Raw genomic sequence first — 21,056 nt, forward strand, 5'->3', positions numbered from 1 at the left:
ATGACATCACAACGTCATTTAGCAACTTTTAGTGAAATGTGTGTTTTATCATTTGAATGATGAAAGTATATGCCATCTTTTTTTATATAATGTATTTGTACTCAATTATTCTGGTGTGATTTTAAGATCTTCTTTGAAGAGATTTCGGGAATTGACATTACTTTAGAAGATAAGAATGTTTTATTTTATTATGATAAGCCTTTAGAGATGAAATTATATTTTTGTTCTTAATTTGTTTATTATATTAGGGAAATATCACATTCATAAATGCCGATGGTCAAAGAGTACACCTAGTTTTTTACCGTTTAAATTTGAGCTCTGTCAGTATCTTAAAGTGATGGAAGATGTAAGGAACTCTAAAGCAAAAAAGACTATAGATTGTTGTACAGCCTTGAAACTTTATCCTTTTTAAGGACCTTTGCACTTATTTTGTAGTTAGAGATATGGATTTGTTCTCAGTACCCCTCTGTACATACGTATATATATATATATAGTCCTTTTTTTTCTTTTTTTTTCTTTTTTTCTCTTTTTTTCTTCTTCCTTAATTTGCATTATTTTTTTTACAATCATTGTTTCTTTGAATTTATTGAAATGTTTGCTTTTATTGTCAATTTGTATGTGAATTGTTACTAAATAAAGCATTAAAAAAATTTTTAGCAACTTTTAGCAACAAATCGACCTTCCTTTAGCAACTTTCTCTGAAAATTGGTGGCTACTTGTACCTGGACAACTCTGTGACAAAGAATGGAATGGTATGTCAGGGCTTGGTGTTTTAAAGGCAAAGCAACCTGATTTTACCATGTTACAGCATGTAAATGTTACTTCATTTCTCTTATACTGCTACTTTAGACCCCCTTAGCCCCTCCTGATGTTCAACAACAATATCTGTCAAGTATCCAGCACCTTCTTGGAGAAGGTGAGGACAATGTCAAATCTGTATAAGAGCGTTTAATCTGCATTAGAGTTTAATCCTCAGTTTATGAGGTCATTGTATGGAAGAAAAATAATGACAAATGTTGAATTGCACTAACTGAAAAAACATGCATTGCATTAACAGTGCTTGCAATTTTTTATGCCTTGTATTTTCAGGGCTGAAATTTAACATAGTTGTTTATTTAAGCTGTGAATATTTCAATTCAAAACATTTCACACACATTTTCATAATTAAAAATTCTATAATTCATATTCGCCTTCCAGAATTCACTTCCGAGATATACAATCTGTTTAAAAATATGATGTATAATAATATTTCACTTTACAAATTCAGTGGTTCAAATTCGGCAGAAAATTCAGCATTGTACATCGGGGAACTGCAGGTATAACAATAGAGGACTGATGCATGATCTCCAGCTGCTGTTAGTCGCTCACCAGAAGGTGGTGCAAGCGGGTGTTGATGAAGACCAAAGCAACAGGTAAAGCAAGTCATCATTCACAAAAACTGATTTGCAGAAATGGAGCAAGCGGTATGTAGAAGATATGATTATCAGGACCAGTATGTATATGTGGAAAAGCTGTTTAAGACACAGAAGCTGTTTACATTTAATTCAGCACCTTCACTGGTACTGTTATATATCATAACGAATATTATACATCATATTTTTAAACAGATTGAATATTTGGCAAGTGAGCTCTGGAAGGTGAAAATGAATGACAGAATTTTTAATTATGAAAATGTGTGTGAAATGTTTTGAATTGAAATATTCACATCTTAAATAAACAACTATGCTGATTTTCAGCCCCTAAAAATACAAGGCTTTAAAATGCAAGCACTGTTAATGCAATGCATTACTTTATTCAGTTAGAGCTATTCAACATGCTTTTTTGTTTCAAAGACATTTGTCATTATTTTGCTTCCTTATCATTTCCCCTGTAGTTGATACTGATCTTCATTTTTTGTCTTTTCAGGGCTCATCGAACTGATAACAATGGTGAAGAAAGCTGTCCAGGAAGTTCTTGGACCGTATGTTGAGTGATTGATTAGATCATGAGTAGATTAAAATTCATTCATCATCTAATCCAGGGATCCTCAAATCTGGCCCACGAGATCCACTATCCTGCAGAGTTTAGCTCTAACCCTAATCAAACACACCTGAGCAAGCTAATCAATGTCTTCAGGATCATTAGAAAATCACAGGTAGGTGAGTTTGATCAGGGTTGGAGCTAAACTCTGCAGCGCATTGGCCCTCCAGAGCAAGATTTGAGGATCCCTGGATTAGATGATGAATGAATTTTAATCTACTCATCCCATTCTCGTGGCTTTATTTGCCATTGCAGCTATTGTGTTGTGTCAGTCTTCCTGTATATTTAGCAGGAAAGTCCATGTCTCCTCAGGGTGTCTCTGAAGCAGAGTTTGTCCCTACAAGAGTTGGAGCAACAGTTAACTCAGATCAGACAGTTAGTGGAGGAGGGCTGTTCTTCCTCTAAACACAAAAGTCTTTCTTGGTACATGATGCCTGATGAAGAGAACACACTAGCCTCACAGGTAGAGATATATATCATTTATTTGTTTTTATTTCTGAATTTATTTTATGTATAGCTTCAATTATATGCATACATGTACACTTATATAATATAAAGTATACATATATAATATTTTGATTCATGATACACTACCAAAAACGTTTTTTTTTTTATTCAGCAAGTACACAATAAATTGATCAAAAGTGACAGTAGAGACATTAAAATCTATTGTTACAATAGATTATATCTATAATCTGTAATCAAATAAATGTTGTTAATAACTTTCTATAATACTTTCTATACATCTAGAATCCTGAAAAAAAAAGTATGACATTTCATTATAAAATAATATACAATTAAATTTCATGAATTTTAATAAGACTTTTATAAGAATAAATTACATTTTATTTATATTACATTACATCACATTTTACATTTTCTTGGTTTCTATCTATCTATTTTATTTATTTCTATATACTATTTTTTAGGCTTGTGGTCTCACAGAGAATGATGTCACAACAATAAAGCTGCTGAATGAAACCAGAGATATGCTTGAAAGGTGAGGGAAATCAAGGCACCTATATAAACCTACAGTTTAGAAAATTGGAAATAAAAAGTTGGGACTGTTGAAAGTTTAAAATAATAATTTTTTTACTGAACACCTTAACACATTTAGTTACTTTTTAAAGGAAATCCATAACTATATGAGCTTTTGTATGAAAAACACAATTCTGGATTCAAAGAGCATAAATAAAATAAGAAATGGAATGATAGAAGATGAGACTAAATTGGTTGAAATCAGTAGTTTTATAGAGATCACTTCAGCATAGATATGTACTAATTACAACTTTTTTTTGTTTTCAGTCCAGACTTCACTACTGTATTCTGTACTTGCTTGAGCCGAGGCTTTATCCGATTCCTAGACAACATGTCAGAGTTTTTCCGACCCCCACAGGGGGACTCCAACCCTTCCAGCACACCTGACCGGTCAGTGTACATGAATGTATTTTTTTTCAGGAAGGTTCATACAGTGACCCCAAAAAGTATTTGGACAATTAAACAACATTTAAGCCATTTTATCACTTTCCTAAGGCCAATATATTTCGGGTTTGCGAACAATATTGGTGATGTAAAAAAAAAAATCATTCCTGTTTTTCACATGCTTTTCTTCCAGACTATCACATGTAAGCCTCCCACTAGCCAAAATCATTCCCATCATCAACGGACAGATACATTCAATATGCAGCGAAATACCCAGTCATTTTGTCCAAGTGAGAACCTTCATATGCATTGACTCATTTTGACTTGCATGTGGCATAAAAGCTGCACACACACACCAATGTTTGCTTTCTTTCTTGTTTTTAGGATCTCTTATTGATAGACCAGGTGAAAGAGTTTGCCGCCAATGTGTACGAAACGTTCAGCACGCCTCAGAAACTTCAGAATTAAGCACAGGACTGAGCAAGATGTGAAAGCCGAACTCCTTACAAATCTACTTTCAAGAAACTCTCATGCTGTACAGCACAGAATTGTTCTCCTCGCACACCCTGAAATCGACCCGGGGGAAATGAACTCGCGGCTGTTCTGAGAGACGAGTGTGTAATGGAGTTTAGATCCTCTGTTGTTAGCAGGCATTCCGTATGGGCTAGTTTCTCCTGACCTGCTAGCTGTCCTGTTTGTATGTTGTGACCCCCTAACCTTGTCCCAGCCAGGCATGCCAAGGTTTTTACATGCTATAATAAACTGTAGTACATTCTATTTCTTTTTTAAATTCCTGTAGCATAACATTTTCATTAGATAACTTGTCACGCCATGGCTAGCATAAAAGATAATACATACATAATGATTTCCCTTGCATTCACATCTGCAGGGTAGGTTTCAAAGGGTGAATTGTGGACATTTTGTATATGATATCTCTGAATCTGATGTTGCAGCTGCTGGACGCTCTCCAGGACCAAAACACAGTCATGCTCACCTACAGTAACAATGCATGATGATTGCACTTTTACTGCTATAAATAATGCATATTGGGAGTATTTTCAGTTGTATTTACTAACGAGAATTGTTGGACTGTTGTTTTTGTTTTGCAAACTGTACAGGATGTAGTATGCTACTCCTTTTGTAAAATGACCCATGAATGTTAATAAATAATATTATAATTAAAATGATGCATTATTTTGATTAGAAAACTCTTTTTTGGCTTTGAAAAATTAAGCATTATTGAACCAACAGGCTGCTTTCTTACAGTAAAAGAAATAACCTCTTCCTTGTAATAAACCTCTCCCAGATTCCTCTAGAGGGTAGCACATATCTATAATTGAGCTCATAGCAACTAAACAACTAGGTCACATCAAGTTCAAACAATAAACTTTCTACAGAAATAAAATCAGGAAGAAATTAAGCAATATCTGACAGAATAGATGCCTAAACATGTGGGAAGCATATGACGAATGCTACTGCATAAAACACAACCCTATTGACACAATACTTCCTTTTACCCTAAAAAAAACTTTTGTCTCTTGTGGATAAGACTATATGCCACCCTTTACGTAATGTACCTAAAGAAATGAATGAATACATTAAGAATAAATAGATATTTGTTCACATCATGACATTGCATACATATTTGATTTGTCAGTTTAGTTTGTGATTATATTTGTATAATTTTAAGAATGTTATGGCCACAAAATAATGAATGTCTTCATTTATTTTTTACGCCAAGGATTTATTTGATTAAAACAAAACAGAAAATACAGTAATATTGTGAAATATTATTACAATTTAAGTTTTCCATTTGAATATATTTTAATATGTATTCGTGTGAATTTTCAGCAATCATTACTCCAGTCTTCAGCGCCACATTATCCTTCAGAAATCATTCTAATCTCTAAGATCATTCTTATTATTATCAATGTTGAAAACAGTAATATTTTTGTGTGTGATAAATTTTTTTTCAGGATTCTTTAATGAAAAAAAACAAAACAAAAGGACATCTATTTGAAATAGAAATTCTAACAAATATTCTAATAAAAAATGTAAAGGTATTTTACTGTCATTAATCAATTTAATGCATCATTTTTGAATAAAAATATTATTTCATTAAAAAGAAGTACTGACCCGAAATTTCTGATCAGTAATACCGTGTGCATTTTGTTCCATTTGTAATTTAAGACTAAATAAATAAGTTAAATTAAATAATTAATTAATAATATTTGAAATTTTAATCTAATAAAGCAAAATTCAGCCAAATTAAGACCTTTACAGTCATCTAGATTTTAGGGATATGGTATAATCTGAGCTGATAAAGAAATAGTTCACCCAAAAATGAAAATTCTGTCATCATTTACTCACCGTTATGTTGTTCCAAGCACGTATGATTAATGATTACAGAATTTCATTTTCACGATCCCTTTTAATGCAGAGTTGACTGTCACTATAGTAAGTGTACAGTAAATTGCTTTGGATAAGAAAGCATCTGCGGGATGTACAGTCAGGTTCTGAGGTCAGCAAGTCTTGTACCAGACACAGTGCTAAGCACAAGCCTATGGAGAAAACAAGTAAATAACATCAATTTGAGACATCATTCGGGCAGCTATGTGGGTCAGTTTGTGGCTAATACCACAGCTGATACCTACACACCAGCCAAATGTACAGGAAAAGGAGATCAGAAATTTAGTGATTCAAAGTTTATAAAAAAACAGACCGTCAAACTGCCAATAATAATAGGCTAGACAGCTAAAACTGCACTGGGTCATGCTTAGGACAGTTTTTTTGACACGGGATGAGCTATATATATATATATGAGGAAACAGCAAGAATGGGCTCATTGTTGCATAAGCCTCCTGAATATGCTGAATAACTATGAGGGTGTTTTCTATATTGCAAATGCCACATGAAGCACCTCCTGTCACATGACTCACTCAGTGCTCAGCAAACAGGAAATTCCCCTTCATCACATGACACGGGTCTTTGCTTCTGTCCCGTGACCTTTTTACTGAAACTGTTTACATCAAGTACAGGAATATAAGGGAAGCATCTTCTTGTAATCATTGTAAAGACTGAATCACATTATCTCTGTTTGTTTATGCTAGCCTAGTGCAGGACTAAGCAATTTATTGTTAATTTCTGGATTTTAAAGTGCTCTCTAAAAGGCTATAACTTATTATTCTTGCCATATGTACAAAATACTCAAACATTTGTATAACTTTTATAATGTATAACTGTTATGCTTTTATAACAGTGCCAGACAAAGAATATAACAAAATATTTAAGAATGGGGTGAGGGTTTGAAATCTGTTGGTGTGGTGAAGAAATAACACACTTCACCTTTAAATAATCATGCTATGAACGTAGAAAGTGCAATTTAGAATGCAAAGTGTATACTGCTAATGACAACAACAACAAAAAAACATGACTCGTTTAACAGGTTTATAACAGGGTTTTTAATCTTTTAGATGCCACGACCCCCTAAATATGATCAACCTCATGCAGAGGACCCCATCTTAAAATTGAAAATGATTTATATTATATAAATTATATTCTTTATATTCATGATAGCACTGTACTATTAGATGCATTATTTCTTTATTCACTCGTTTATTTTAAACTCATTTTTATTTATTTATTTTTGTTTATTATTCTATTCTCATTTGTATTCATTTCATTCTTATTTTATAATTAATAAATTTATTTAATATTAAATACCCCCCCCCGGGTATTCCCCGACCCTAGTTTGAAAACCCCTGGGTTTATAAGATGACAAGTCTTCTTTGACATAATAATAACATAGCTTATGTGACATTACAACAACAACAACAACAAAAAAGAAAAAAAATGTATATGTGATGAGAATTTTTCTTTTAGATAATAATCAGGAAGAGCTGGGACAGGGCATTTTTGTTTTGCTGCTGTTCTATGACTCATCTGCCTTTACCTGCATTTCCAGAGTCCTGTTACTCTCTGACTCATCATGATGTCAGATTGCACACAATGAACTCATGGTCACATGAGCTCATGCAAGTTAATATTCTACCAAATTGTGATTTATGACATACTGTATAAGCAGGCTTGAAAACAATACATGTGTTGAAAAATAGTCTACAGTATACAGAATTGTATTGTGCGCTGAAATTTATGAATAAGCATTTTTAGAAACAGATATTACTATTTTGTTAGAAACCTTTACACAATTTTACCTGTGCTGAATCTCTTGTAAAAGTAAATGTGTATATACACTAACCTTGATTCAGATATAAAGAGACTATTATCACAGGTAAGGCCAAGCACAGGGATTTGGCTTCAGTCCTGCACTGCCTTGTTGGTTGTGGACATGCCCTGACCATGTCCTTTTCCTGCACTGATTGGCTGATCTCAAGGGATTATCATTAACTATTAATCCTATGCTGCAATGATGCCTACTGTAGTCACACCACAGAGCAGTCAGATGATGTCATCTCACCTTAGCAAGCTGATTGGCTGAAGCCCCTCGTGCATCTCTGTGCATCTCTGTGCTCACCGTATCAGTGTTATATCATTCAGAGCTAGATCTTTTACAGGCAGTCACGCGACTTCTTAAATATGACGTGACTCTTAAAGACTAAGTGCAGTGGTTTTTATAGGAGGCCTGTGCTGCTTCAATTCCCTGCTTGAAATAAAATACCAGAAATTAGGGCATGTTACGTTCTACATGCCAGTAAGATGTCAAATGTCCCACTTAATCCAGTTCTTCGAATTTACAGCAAATTGAAGAAGTGAGGAATGGGAAATGAATGAGGAAAATGAGGTTCGCCTGAGGTGATGCTCACTGGATGCGAAATGAGAAAAAACTCCATGAAAACTTCCTTAGTCACAGAACAAGCTGCAATATACTTTCACATCTGCAGGAAGCAGACAGTAGAGTAGCGTAGTTTACTTTACCATAAAAAGAAGTTTCATTCTAAATGGAAACCAAAAACTGAAGACAGCAAAATTAGTGCCTCCGAAAAGAGGAAGTCCTCGCTAAATGTGTTTCATTACATGCATTACGTTCCAAGCGTGATACAATTTGGTTTCCTTATGAATTACGTAAGGCATTTATGCTTTTGTGGGGAATGAGCTTTAGGTATTTTGATGAGACTAGGTACGTTTGCACATAGGACCGAAATAACAAAACGCAGGAGGCCTGCTGGAGAAAGAAATGAGGTCACGGCCCGTGACGGGGTTGGGAATCCTGGCTTTCCCTACTTTGACTGTCTGCCACGAAAGTCTTTTGGGCGGGAGTCCGTCACTATGGGCGCAGCCGGTGTAAACACGTACACAGTGCTGTGGTGTGTGTACCAGGGTGAGGGCAGTGTGAAGGTAGCACTGAGTTAACTGGGACTTTATAAATAACTATGAGCCCTACAGCTGTCTATGTCACATATGTAAGAGGAAAGCTATAAACTATTATTTAGAGAAAGCAGTGTCAACATTTATACTGAGCAAGTGATGCTACAGATATTTGGGCACCATTGCTGCTGAGTCATTTAAGACAATGTACCTTTTAGTATTACCATTAGCAATTAATTTAAAAAATACAATCAAAAATGACATATATTATCATATTCTACAATATAATACAATATTATATCATATTATTATACACAAGATGAAGAACGTTCCGTATCCACTGACAAGGCTGGTTGGAAAATATGCATCTCAGCCCACACAAAACTCTTCCTAAATATAGAAATACAAAAGAATAAACCACATGTCGTCATACTTGAAATATGTGCAATTATTTAGTCACTTTGAGGTATATGAGTTGGAAGCCCTGAAACCATCTGGAATGACTTGTTTTGCTTCAAGACCCAGATTTTACATTGGACACCATGTGACGACCCAACATATTATAAAAATGGTTTATCACAGGGTTCCTCAAATCTTGCCCTGGAGGGCCAATGCGCTGCAGAGTTTAGCTCCAACCCTGATCAAACTCACCTACCTGTGATTTTCTAATGATCCTGAAGACATTGATTAGCTTGCTCAGGTGTGTTTGATTGGGGTTAGAGCTAAACTCTGCAGGATAGTGGATCTCGTGGGCCAGATTTGAGGATCCCTGGTTTATCATATAAAAGTTAACAAAACATCTCAAAATCAGACATTTTTTTTAGTGAACTGCATATAGCCCAAACAATATGCAAATTATAACTAAGATTATAAAATATTAACTAATACTTAGTAAATACTTAAACAACAGCAAAAGTGTGAGAGAACAAACACTGGGCCAGATATTAGCTATATTAGTATAAGTCTACTACTTTTACTTTTATGCGAAAACGTTTGTAATTAGTTTAGGAATTAACAAAAAATAAACCAGAGTTTGATGTTTATCGCTACATCATGCCACATTATAACAAAATAAATGCAAACTAATTATTTAATTTTAGTTTCAAAATGATTAAGACGGTGTCAAAATGGTTTAGAAAATTATTTAGATAGGCTACTTTCGATATAGATTCATATGATAATGTTTATATATATATATATCAAGAATAGTACACATAGAATAATACAACCATTAACATAAAAATTATAAACAATGATAACAAAAAATAAAGTAGAAACAACAACAAAAAAAGAACAGGATAAAAAAAGGAAAAGGGGGGTGTTAATACATTACAAACTGAAAGAATAAAATTGAGATTTGCATGTCATTAAATATAGGAAAAGAGTTACGGATAGATAAAGTTTTTAAGGCTTTTTTGTTCTTAGACAACTGGATTAATGAAAGGTATTGCTCAAAATCTTTTTATAAAAACAAAAAAGAGAGGTCTAGAGTTTGAATATTTGCATTTGTGGATGTGCAATTTTGCAAGAAGCTAAATCAGATTCACTACATAAAACTGTTTCCTTTTAGATTGTTCATACTCAATAAAACCCAATACTACGTCCTTCCCAAACAGAATACATTCATTACAAATGTTACTCCTAATGAAACTTAAAACATCTTGCCAAAATGTCTTTGTAAATGGACGGTTCCGAAAGAGATGAACAACCGTTTCAACAGAGTCATCACAAAAAGAGCAACTGGAGGAAATATGATATATGATAAATATAATGCTTTGCTGGATAGAACTTGTGAATTATTTTGTAGGAAATCTCCCTTACTTTGTTAGTTAGTAAATCAGTATGAGGAAGCATCCACACTTTTTTTCCCAGCAGATGTTACCCACTGCATTATTCCAATAAGCAGCCACAATAATAACGAGTAATAATATTCTGCTGAAATAATGAACGATATATTTTTGGTATTATATTATTCTCACTGCAGTCGGTTGATGTGTATATAAAAGGGTGGGGCATATTTACGTAAAAATATAGCGAACTAAATATTTTACAAACTGACCATGCTATTCATTGTTTCACCAAAATACTGTTCATTCAGTTATTCTTATAATTGCAAAAACCTAAATTAAAATAATAATAAAATTAAATTATGATAATATAAAAAATTGTAAAGGTGTTGACTGTGTTCCTAGTGTGCTACATGGTATACTAACAGATACAGTACTGTATCATTAGATTGTTTTTAGATTGAATGACATCTACAGAGAACTCATCAGGCGTTTTCGATGACTAACGTTTGACTGGAATGCCATGTGTCAGACCGAAAGTGCAAATCAAAATATCGATCCTGACCTTTCATTATTCCAGCAATATACGTTTCGTTTCAAACGCGTGATGTTTTGGGAAATGGCTGATTTGGCTTCTCACCTCCAAGCCTAGAAAACAAGGGAAAGTCTCAGGATTACTGTTTAGTCTCAGTTCCCGGAAGATGAAGTGTTCCCCCCTGGCGAGAATACTCGTGTGTTTGTCGTCTTAAAGAAACAATGCGCTGTTTAACCTGAGCCTGTGTGACACAAAGGCCACATCTTCTGGAGTTCAAAAATTCAATAAAGGGATTTTTTTTTTTTTTTTTTTTAATATTAAAATAATCTGGTTGCAACCATATTCTTCTTTGAACTTGGCGTTAGTAAAACCACAAGCCTTGGTTTTTCATAATGCCCACATACAGCTGAATGGAATTGGAAAGAAAATAAAACAAGAAATGGAAGAAGAATACAAATGTCATTCTTTTCTTTCTTTCTTTGCTTTATGATTATTATTATTATTATTATTTAGAAAGTGCTTCAGAAAATACAGAGAGAATAGATATATAGGACATATTTTATATACATTTAATCATAATGATGATGATGCTGGTTATGAAATAGTGAATGCTGGGTTGTTAAATAGTGGATGTGCGGTAAAAACAAAAGTGAAAGCTAGACACTTTGTACACAATACACTCTTAAAAATAAAGGTGCTTCACGATGCCATAGAAGAACCTTTTTGTCTAAATGGTTCCATAAAGAATTTTTAACATCTGAAGGACCTTTCTGTTTCACAAAAGGTTCTTTGTGGCGAAAGAAGGTTCTTCAGATTATAAAAAGGTAAGAAAGAGATGGTTCTTTAAAGAACCTTTGACTGAATGCTTCTTTGCGGAACCAAAAATGGTTCATTTATGGCATCGCTTGAAGAACCTTTCGAAGCACCTTTATTTTTTTAGCGTACAAGTGTTTTTCAAAATGAAAATGAAGCCAAATGAAAGATACATGCAACATTATTATGAACATAACTTTATATGTAAAATCTATAGTCGAGCGAGTGATTCTACTCTGATTTAATGATGATTCCTATTTTTAGATTTTATTCATAATTTCATAAATAAATACATACATAGGAAATGACCTCCCTTAAAATCCGTGACTGTGTTCTTATCAAAAATCTTACAATAAACAACAATAAAGATATAGATAGTTTGAGTGGCGATGTCATAATAACAAAACTGAAAGACATTTAAAAATATGGCTGTAAAGTTTTCTTCACATCATAAAGAAACTGAATGGAAGGGATCATATATTATACTGAATACTATAAGGACGCTTCTTGTTCACCTTTTCTTTTACTCAAACCTTTTACATTTTTGTTGATAGACAACAATCAACACATAACAGATGGAAAAGTGAAATCACTTCTCCTGAATCTTCACCGTGTATTAATAGCTAATAGCTCAATATTGACATCATAACAGCTGTATCCATGTCCTAGACACAAAATGGCCACAGGCCTTTAAACACCTGTTTGACTTTATACGATGGAGCACAAGCTGAACTCTATGACGTGATTTTGCCCTGCCAGATATGATAAAGAGATGATAAGATGGTGAATACTGCTATATAAAGCTCTGTGTAACGTTTTAGATATAGATCATTCAGATGGGTTCACACATGTCTGGAATACATTTTTAGCTTAATCATAAACTGAATATTATGTCTCATTAGAAAAATGTGTATAAATATATCTTAGTATCTAGCTTAGCATGTAAATCTTTACAGTATTTAATGTATTTATGGACACATTTGCTTTGTAAAAATGGCAAAAATCACAAGCACCATTTAAGTTTCAACAGCACCAGTTGTCTTTGTGATTTTGATGTATGTATAACTTTAATTAACACATTTCATAATATTATGTCTGTAATTTGTAGACATATATATCAAGCACACAAAAAGAATTAAGCAGCATATAAAAATGAATGTATTTCATTGCATTCGGCAACATAAAACCAAGTCAAGTTCCATCTGCCAACAAATAATATATGAGACCTTTTCACAGAACTAACTTCCCTTTTTATGACTTTTAACCAACTGGTGTCAAAATGTCTGAAGTCAGTTCCCATCAAGTTCACACAGCTGTCCAGCAGAATAACCACAGGTGTAGTTCGTCACATTAACTATGGACATTTTTCCCTAATGATGGACAACCAGAAATACAACTTCATTTGTCTTAATGTTGAACAATACATTTAGTGTTTCAGAATTTTTAAACTGATTTTTACTTAATACCAAACAGAAACAAATAGCAAGAACTACCTCAAACTTGAATGAGGAAGGAAAAAATACTAATAAAGATAAATAAAATAATTACAAATAAATAAAAGTACATACAAAAAAAACAGTAATACTGAATCATAACCACACACACAGAGACACAGACACAATTTTAAAACCTACCAAACTACTAAGAAAAAAAATACTAGCTTAAAAAATATTTGTGCATTTATATATATATATATATATATATGTGTGTGTGTGTGTGTGTGTATGTGTGTGTGTGTGTGTGTGTGTGTGTGTATCAGCTACTTGGTTTGGAAACCTTTTTGGGGCCACTGTCTCTTCATTTTCATAAATCTTCATCTATCGGCAGATGTCAAAACAAGACAAGCAAAAAACAAAAAATACACTTTATAATACAATTTTAAAAATGCATGTCTTTACATTTTTGCAAAAAGCAAATAAATAAGAATAAACCACAATGGGAAAAATCAGAAACCACGTGAAATGCTATTAAAAAACCCCAAATATAATTATCTTATGTAAAAACATACACTATCTGTTATTTCCATATATCAGTCGATATCAAAACAACAGCAACAGCAAATTCACTTTAAAATAGTTATAGCTATGAGTCAAATGGAACTTAATCATTAACCAGATTCATTAATTCTAAGACCGACAGTCATCATTTCTCTTGGGAAAAATAAATATTACCTTTGTGTCAGGTTTAGACATGGCTCCTTAGTAACAATATTTTGTGTACAAGCACAATTGTATGTATATAAGGGAGTGTTTTAGTAGTGATTGCACCAGGACTGGTGAAGCGAGATCCAAATATAATTATCTTATGTAAAAACATACACTATCTGTTATTTCCATATATCAGTCGATATCAAAACAACAGCAACAGCAAATTCACTTTAAAATAGTTATAGCTATGAGTCAAATGGAACTTAATCATTACCCAGATTCATTAATTCTAAGACCGACAGTCATCATTTCTCTTGGGAAAAATAAATATTACCTTTGTGTCAGGTTTAGACATGGCTCCTTAGTAACAATATTTTGTGTACAAGCACAATTGTATGTATAATAAGGGAGTGTTTTAGTAGTGATTGCACCAGGACTGGTGAAGCGAGAGCACTGGAAATTTCCAGAACACAGAGGTAAGAGCATGTACCGGGGTGGATAATGACCCAACTAGAGCAAGAGAGCTGAAAAAATCATTCCACTGAACATCCATCCACCACAAATCAAAGTAAACAGCCAAAAACTATGAGCTCTAACATTTGCTTTACCACCTTTTTTCTTTATCTGATTATTTAATAGATTTATATGACAAATGATTTGTATATACATATTCATCTACCACAGATTTTACCCCACCGATAAACTGATCAGAGGTTCAGAACAATACAAATAGAATAGAATAAAATCATGTATAAACTTGCATGCAGCAATATGTACTATAATAATATTTACAACCTTAAATTCTATTTTCAAAGTTGAGCGCACTGTAACATTTCAAAACCTCGGACTGGTTAAATGGTGAAAACATTTTTAGTGGACGTGCAAAGCCAACTGATCACATTTGATTACACTTGCTCACTCATGGGCATGGACTTTAAAAGACTAAACAGACTGAACAAAAGACAGCAACACACTGACCTTGGGATCATCTCTCCATCTTCATACAATTCTCCAACAGACAAAATATGAGTGTGTTTAACAGAGTGCCAGTGGTTTTCTGGTCTCATTCTGACCAACTCAGTCAATCTCTCCTCTCCCATATCTTTTTTTCATAACTATTCAGTACATTACACTAGAGCATTCCAGAGATCCCATGTCATTACACGGGTATGTCTTTATTTGCTCATTAGGTTAACATGTCAGCCTTCGATTCCTCCATTGTACAGGGAGGGCGGGGGGCTGAGCTTGCCCAGTTATGGTGCTCACGGAGGGTTGCCTGGTTGCATCATCGCAAAGACAGCTTTCCTGATACTATAAATAGGGTGAGGTCACTCGCCCCGCCCCCAGTAGTAGTACAAGTCCTCCAGCCATTATAAAAAGGAGTGATGCAACGAGCCGGAGACAACTGTAACTTTAGCAGCTGAGCGCGAGAACACTCCAGTCGGAGGAGAGCATCACAACACACGCGTTTTATTCAGTCAAAATAAGGTGAGTGACAACATTGTTTCACGTGTTATTTATGGATTTTGTTGTAACTGTTCTAGAACACACTGTGGAAAATGTCTACGCTATGTTCTGATAAATAAACTCAGCCAGTGGACTGATTTCAATACAATTGTGTTTGGGGGACAAACGATTGTAGGCTACTTATTATAGTTCATTTTATAGTCATAGTGTAATCTTTTATGTTGTTTATGTTTATATTTAATTGTGATCTCATACTAATCTTAGTCCTCTAGAATAGTTGCAAAACGTGCGGAACTGGGCTGCGGTAACTCGTGTTGAAATATTTGAATAACTGATCATTTGATGTAGTTTTGTTATAGCCGACTGTAAAAATATTTACAGCAATAACAGCTTCTTTTAGAGATCTCAGTGTAACCGGATTAGAGTTTATTAAACAGTTAAAGATGATGATTTTACCGGCTATACTGATTATGATTGTAGACCTGCAGTGCATATAATTAGAACATATATTTTACAGATAATTCGAGTATAGTAATTGAATATTTCAATAAATATGTGTCTGATATATTCTAGCTTATATCAGTTATATGTAACTTATACAACTGTTGTCAGAATTTTAAAAAATACCCTAAATAACATATTGTGATGTTAAAAACATTACGGAATAGCACATTGTACTTGCCATTACATTGTATTATTTTAATATACTAACTTTTTTGAGCTATTAAAAGTCTGCAATGTAAAATCACTGTAAAATGTACTGAGAATAACACATGTGGTAGCCTACAATTGAAGGCCAAATGACTTTGAAACTTTAATCTTATACAAAATTAACTTTCTAGCAACTGTTTATAAATTATAATATAAAGATATAGTTTTATGAACATAAAACACCATAAGGATTACAATACACAACATTAAAACGATACTATAAGAATGAACTAAACAAAATACGATTGGGAATACCCCTTACTCACTAAATCATATAAGGGGGTTTGCTTTCTGTAATTTTAACATATTTAAACAGTATATTTATCTTTTAGAGATCTCAGTGTAACCGGATTAGAGTTTATTAAACAGTTAAAGATGATGATTTTACCGGCTATACTGATTATGATTGTAGACCTGCAGTGCATATAATTAGAACATATATTTTACAGATAATTCGAGTATAGTAATTGAATATTTCAATAAATATGTGTCTGATATATTCTAGCTTATATCAGTTATATGTAACTTATACAACTGTTGTCAGAATTTAAAAAAAATACCCTAAATAACATATTGTGATGTTAAAAACATTACGGAATAGCACATTGTACTTGCCATTACATTGTATTATTTTAATATACTAACTTTTTTGAGCTATTAAAGTCTGCAATGTAAAATCACTGTAAAATGTACTGAGAATAACACATGTGGTAGCCTACAATTGAAGGCCAAATGACTTTGAAACTTTAATCTTATACAAAATTAACTTTCTAGCAACTGTTTATAAATTATAATATAAAGATATAGTTTTATGAACATAAAACACCATAAGGATTACAATACACAACATTAAAACGATACTATAAGAATGAACTAAACAAAATACGATTGGGAATACCCCTTACTCACTAAATCATATAAGGGGGTTTGCTTTCTGTAATTTTAACATATTTAAACAGTATATTTATTGCCTTGTTAAATATAATATTTTCTCCATAAATTACACTTTAAAAAAATGCTGGGTTAAATACAACCCAGTGCTGGGTAAAATAGGGACAAACCCAGCAATTGGGTTGGGTCAAAACAACCCAATTGCTGGGTTTGTCCCTATTTTACCCAGCATTTTTAAGAGTGTATGAATAAAAATAAAAACTGTTTATAATAAATCATAAATATATGCATATATTTAATGCAATTATACATTCATACTTTTTATTTCTGAAATACATATTTACATTTACCGTTAAAATACATGCATTGACATAATATAATTTTTCAGATTTAAAAGTTTTTTTACTGTAGCATTTTCACATTCTTATTACATTACTAACTTTTTACAGTTAAGTCAGTAGTCTAATCTTTTTTTGAGAAGGTGGTAGAGTTTGTATCTGACTACAGAAAGTTTCCTTATTAAGACCATGATTCAAATCTTGCTTCAAATATTTTAGATTTCGGAATGATGCTTCAGCATCCTGGTTTGGGTCCCTCGGAGATCAGTGCGACTGCTTTGGTCCCCTGCCTCTCCCCGCCCGGCTCACTCACGCTGGACGACTTCACCAACTTCACTCCATTAGTGAAAGAGGAGCTGCGCTATGCCATTCAGAACAAACGCCTGTCCAACGGCATGAGCACCCTGACCACTGACCGAGCGTGTATGAACACAGAACGCCCCACTGAACTACCTGTGATGAAGCGTGAGGTAAGAACGACTAGTTTACAGTTAGAATATTGAATCAAATGTGCTTTCTTGTATTTCACATTAGTTATATTGAGTAACACGCATGTAGAAAAGCCATGCTTGCACAATTCACTTGTTCATCCACTTGTGGAGCTAATTCAGAATCATTAGGCCGTTTCGCTTTCATAAAATCAATATGTATTACACACTAGGTATATTTGAACGTATGTGATAAATATTGTAATTTCAGACTAATCCGGTGGAGAATGAAAGGAGAAAAAGAAGGAGAGAAAGAAACAAAATTGCAGCAGCGAAATGCAGAAACAAGAAAAAGGAGACAACAGACCATTTACAAAAGGTATTCTTTATGTTATTTTCTCTTTATTATATTTAAGCTTAATTTAAAACATTTTATTTTTGTATTATTTTTATTTGTTATTTAGAATGTATATTTAATATTATTATGATTTTATTTTTTAAATATGATTTTATTTACAATATATTTTCATATTTCTAAAAATATTACTTCTTGAATTGTTCACTCATATATGTTCTATAAATGGCTTTTATTTTAATTCAGGAGTCCGAGAAGTTGGAGTCTGTCAATGCTGAGTTGAAAGCCCAGATTGAGGAGTTGAAGAACCAAAAGCAGCAGCTAGTTTATATGCTCAACCTGCATCGGCCCACCTGTATTGTCCGTGCTCAGAACGGCCAGACTCCTGAAGACGAGAGGAAGCTCTTCATCCAGCAAATCAAAGAGTCCACCCTGCAGGGTCTGAATCTTACCACAAGTGGACCAACACACACCTCAATACCAACTAGCTGTGGGCATCTCTAAATCACAAGCTGTATAGGCAAGAAGCTAAGGTTTGGCAGTCCTTGCCAAGGAACGCTGGAAGGTTCACCCACGTTATAAAGGACTAAACACGGGCGCCTGCCATGCTGCCAGTTAAGGTCGATCTGATGTACACTGAAAGAGACTGTTAAAGCACTAAAGTGTCGAAGGACTTATTTAAATGTGTTCGTAATTGTATGTATGTTTAACATGATATGCTTTTTATATGCACCAAAGCCTAATGTCATGTTGATGCTAGAACAACATGATTTCATTTATTTATCAGCTTGTTGGTTAAATGAAACCCTGGCGGTGTGTTTGACAGCAAGTACTATTCTAGTGAGAGGAAACAAATGTAGTAATTTGCGTGTATCTTTTTCATTTATTGGCAAGACATACAGGGTGACGAAGTTATTTAGTTACATATTTATCTGTGGCCTCTGCCTTGTTAGGTGTCCACATAACCTGCCACATGAAGTATTTCAAGCTGCTACTAATCGCTCAGGACTTGGTCTATATATATATATATATATATATATTGCAGGAAACTCATTAAATAGACAGATAAAATAACAGGGAAGTCGACACGGAGTGGACTTTGAGACAACGAGGTGTCCCGCACACTACTTACAAGGAAGTTTCTACCCTTCATCACTGAAAGCCTGCTTGCTATGACCTCAACCGTCTGACTATGTTGTTGTTACAATGCTGTGAGCAGGAAGATCTGCATTTGTCAGCCTACTGTAAAAAAAAAAAAAAGGAGTGTTTTGTGCTATTAGCAAGGACATACTTATTTTCTGATATTGCATTTTTCATATACTGTAGCTGTGTGTTGTTATTGTCTAGATGCACAAACCTCTACACTCCCAACTGGTTAACGTTCTGACAAGGGTCTGTCAAAATTAAGAGCGAACCTCCAGTAACATTAATAGAATGTTCATTCAAAGTTATGTGGTCTTTAACAATGTTCTCAAAACCACCTTGGAATATCTTTTCCTGAAACGTTTAGTTGGTTAGAAGGTAATGTTCCCATAATGTTTGCAAACGGTTTAAATGGAGCGTCCCCTTAATGTTTTCTCTAACATTCGCATAACCCAGGAAAATAATAATAATAATAATAAATCAAATAAAAAACGGGACGTTTTAAACTTTCAGAGAAGATTCAGAAATAACTTAATGGGAATGTTAGCAAAACCTACTTGGAACATATTTTTGTTAGCTGGGCTGATCCTAAAGAAAAAAACTTGAAGTAAAGCTCTGTCTGGTTATGTTCCTAGATCATGTGTCAAGCAATTTTAGTGTCACGTATTGTTGTTAGTGAAGAAACACATACTGCAAGACATCTGATCAGGCCTGTGACTGCATTTCCTAATATTACAGAAAGGTGTACTAAAGTATAAAAATCGCTCCATTTATATGAAACCGAGGAAAACACCTAATCTTTTCACAAACTTCTCCTTCATGCTTAAATTTATGCATAGTTGCATTGTTTAAATGTATGTTCTGTCATGTACTGAAAGGTTAAGTGACGCAGGCGTCAAGAAGCTTTTTTCCTCTTTTTTTGTATTTGTTTAAACAGGCATATCACAAAATGTGGTACTACTGACATTAAATGTGTAATGAAAACATGCGTTCTGTTTGTGGTTAAATCCAAATTTATCACATCATTGGTGTCCATGTCAAAGTGTTCAAGTGCAATTGCTACCAAAAGTCATGATTGAGAAGATAATGGCCTGTAAAATTCAATTACATATTTATATGAAATATGTATGGCTTCATTTTGACTGTCTCTTGTTTGTTTTTGATACTTTATTAATAAAAAAAACTATACCATCTATAATTGAGTCATTCTGTGCTGGTTTTATTTAAGTCAGATGTGATTTAATACAACTGAATCAACCTGATTACATCAGATGAGACAACACCTTAACATTGTTTGCCTACTTTTTAAAGTGTACTTGAGTAATTTGTGGTAGGGCAAGTCTGCACATGTATAACCTGAGAGACATGCCAATTGTAACCATGAGATTGATCGAGTTCATCCTGCCAGAGAGCAATGATTCAGCATTTTCTGCTGATTTAAATGTTTCTTTTTGAAGGTGGGTGGATTTCATACAAGGGAAACGTATTATTATTGTTTTGGAACTAATTAAAAGTGGGAATTGCATCAGAAGATGGTAATCTTAAAAGCCTCCTGAAATTCCATGGAAAGAACAAAGCTGCTAGAGAACTCTTAGCTGTGTGCTTATTATTACTATCAATCTTATTATTGAATTCATCTAAGTTAATAAAAAGCTTCGCAATCTTTCATTGCATG

General features: G+C 33.6%; 2 protein-coding genes across 2 annotated transcripts; both read left to right on the forward strand.

Annotated features, from left to right (window-relative positions):
• The first annotated feature begins 337 nt into the window (after nucleotides 1-337).
• On the forward strand, nucleotides 338-4,478 carry LOC107558930 (peroxisomal biogenesis factor 3-like). Its single transcript, XM_016242631.1, has 9 exons — nucleotides 338-346; nucleotides 690-752; nucleotides 850-916; nucleotides 1,906-1,960; nucleotides 2,332-2,482; nucleotides 2,949-3,019; nucleotides 3,325-3,447; nucleotides 3,635-3,731; nucleotides 3,826-4,478. The coding sequence occupies exons 1-9, from the start codon at nucleotides 338-340 to the stop codon at nucleotides 3,907-3,909; spliced, it is 720 nt and encodes a 239-aa protein (XP_016098117.1). The 3' UTR covers nucleotides 3,910-4,478.
• Nucleotides 4,479-15,412: 10,934 nt separating this feature from the next.
• Nucleotides 15,413-19,498, forward strand: LOC107558948 (cyclic AMP-dependent transcription factor ATF-3-like). Its single transcript, XM_016242660.1, has 4 exons — nucleotides 15,413-15,536; nucleotides 17,675-17,925; nucleotides 18,155-18,262; nucleotides 18,485-19,498. Exons 2-4 carry the CDS (start codon nucleotides 17,683-17,685, stop codon nucleotides 18,740-18,742), a joined length of 609 nt encoding a protein of 202 aa, XP_016098146.1. The 5' UTR covers nucleotides 15,413-15,536; nucleotides 17,675-17,682; the 3' UTR covers nucleotides 18,743-19,498.
• The last annotated feature ends 1,558 nt before the right edge of the window (nucleotides 19,499-21,056 follow it).

The sequence above is a fragment of the Sinocyclocheilus grahami genome, unplaced genomic scaffold (assembly GCF_001515645.1).
Source record: "Sinocyclocheilus grahami isolate Dianchi unplaced genomic scaffold, SAMN03320097.WGS_v1.1 scaffold667.1, whole genome shotgun sequence".
Taxonomy (NCBI): Eukaryota; Metazoa; Chordata; class Actinopteri; order Cypriniformes; family Cyprinidae; genus Sinocyclocheilus; species Sinocyclocheilus grahami.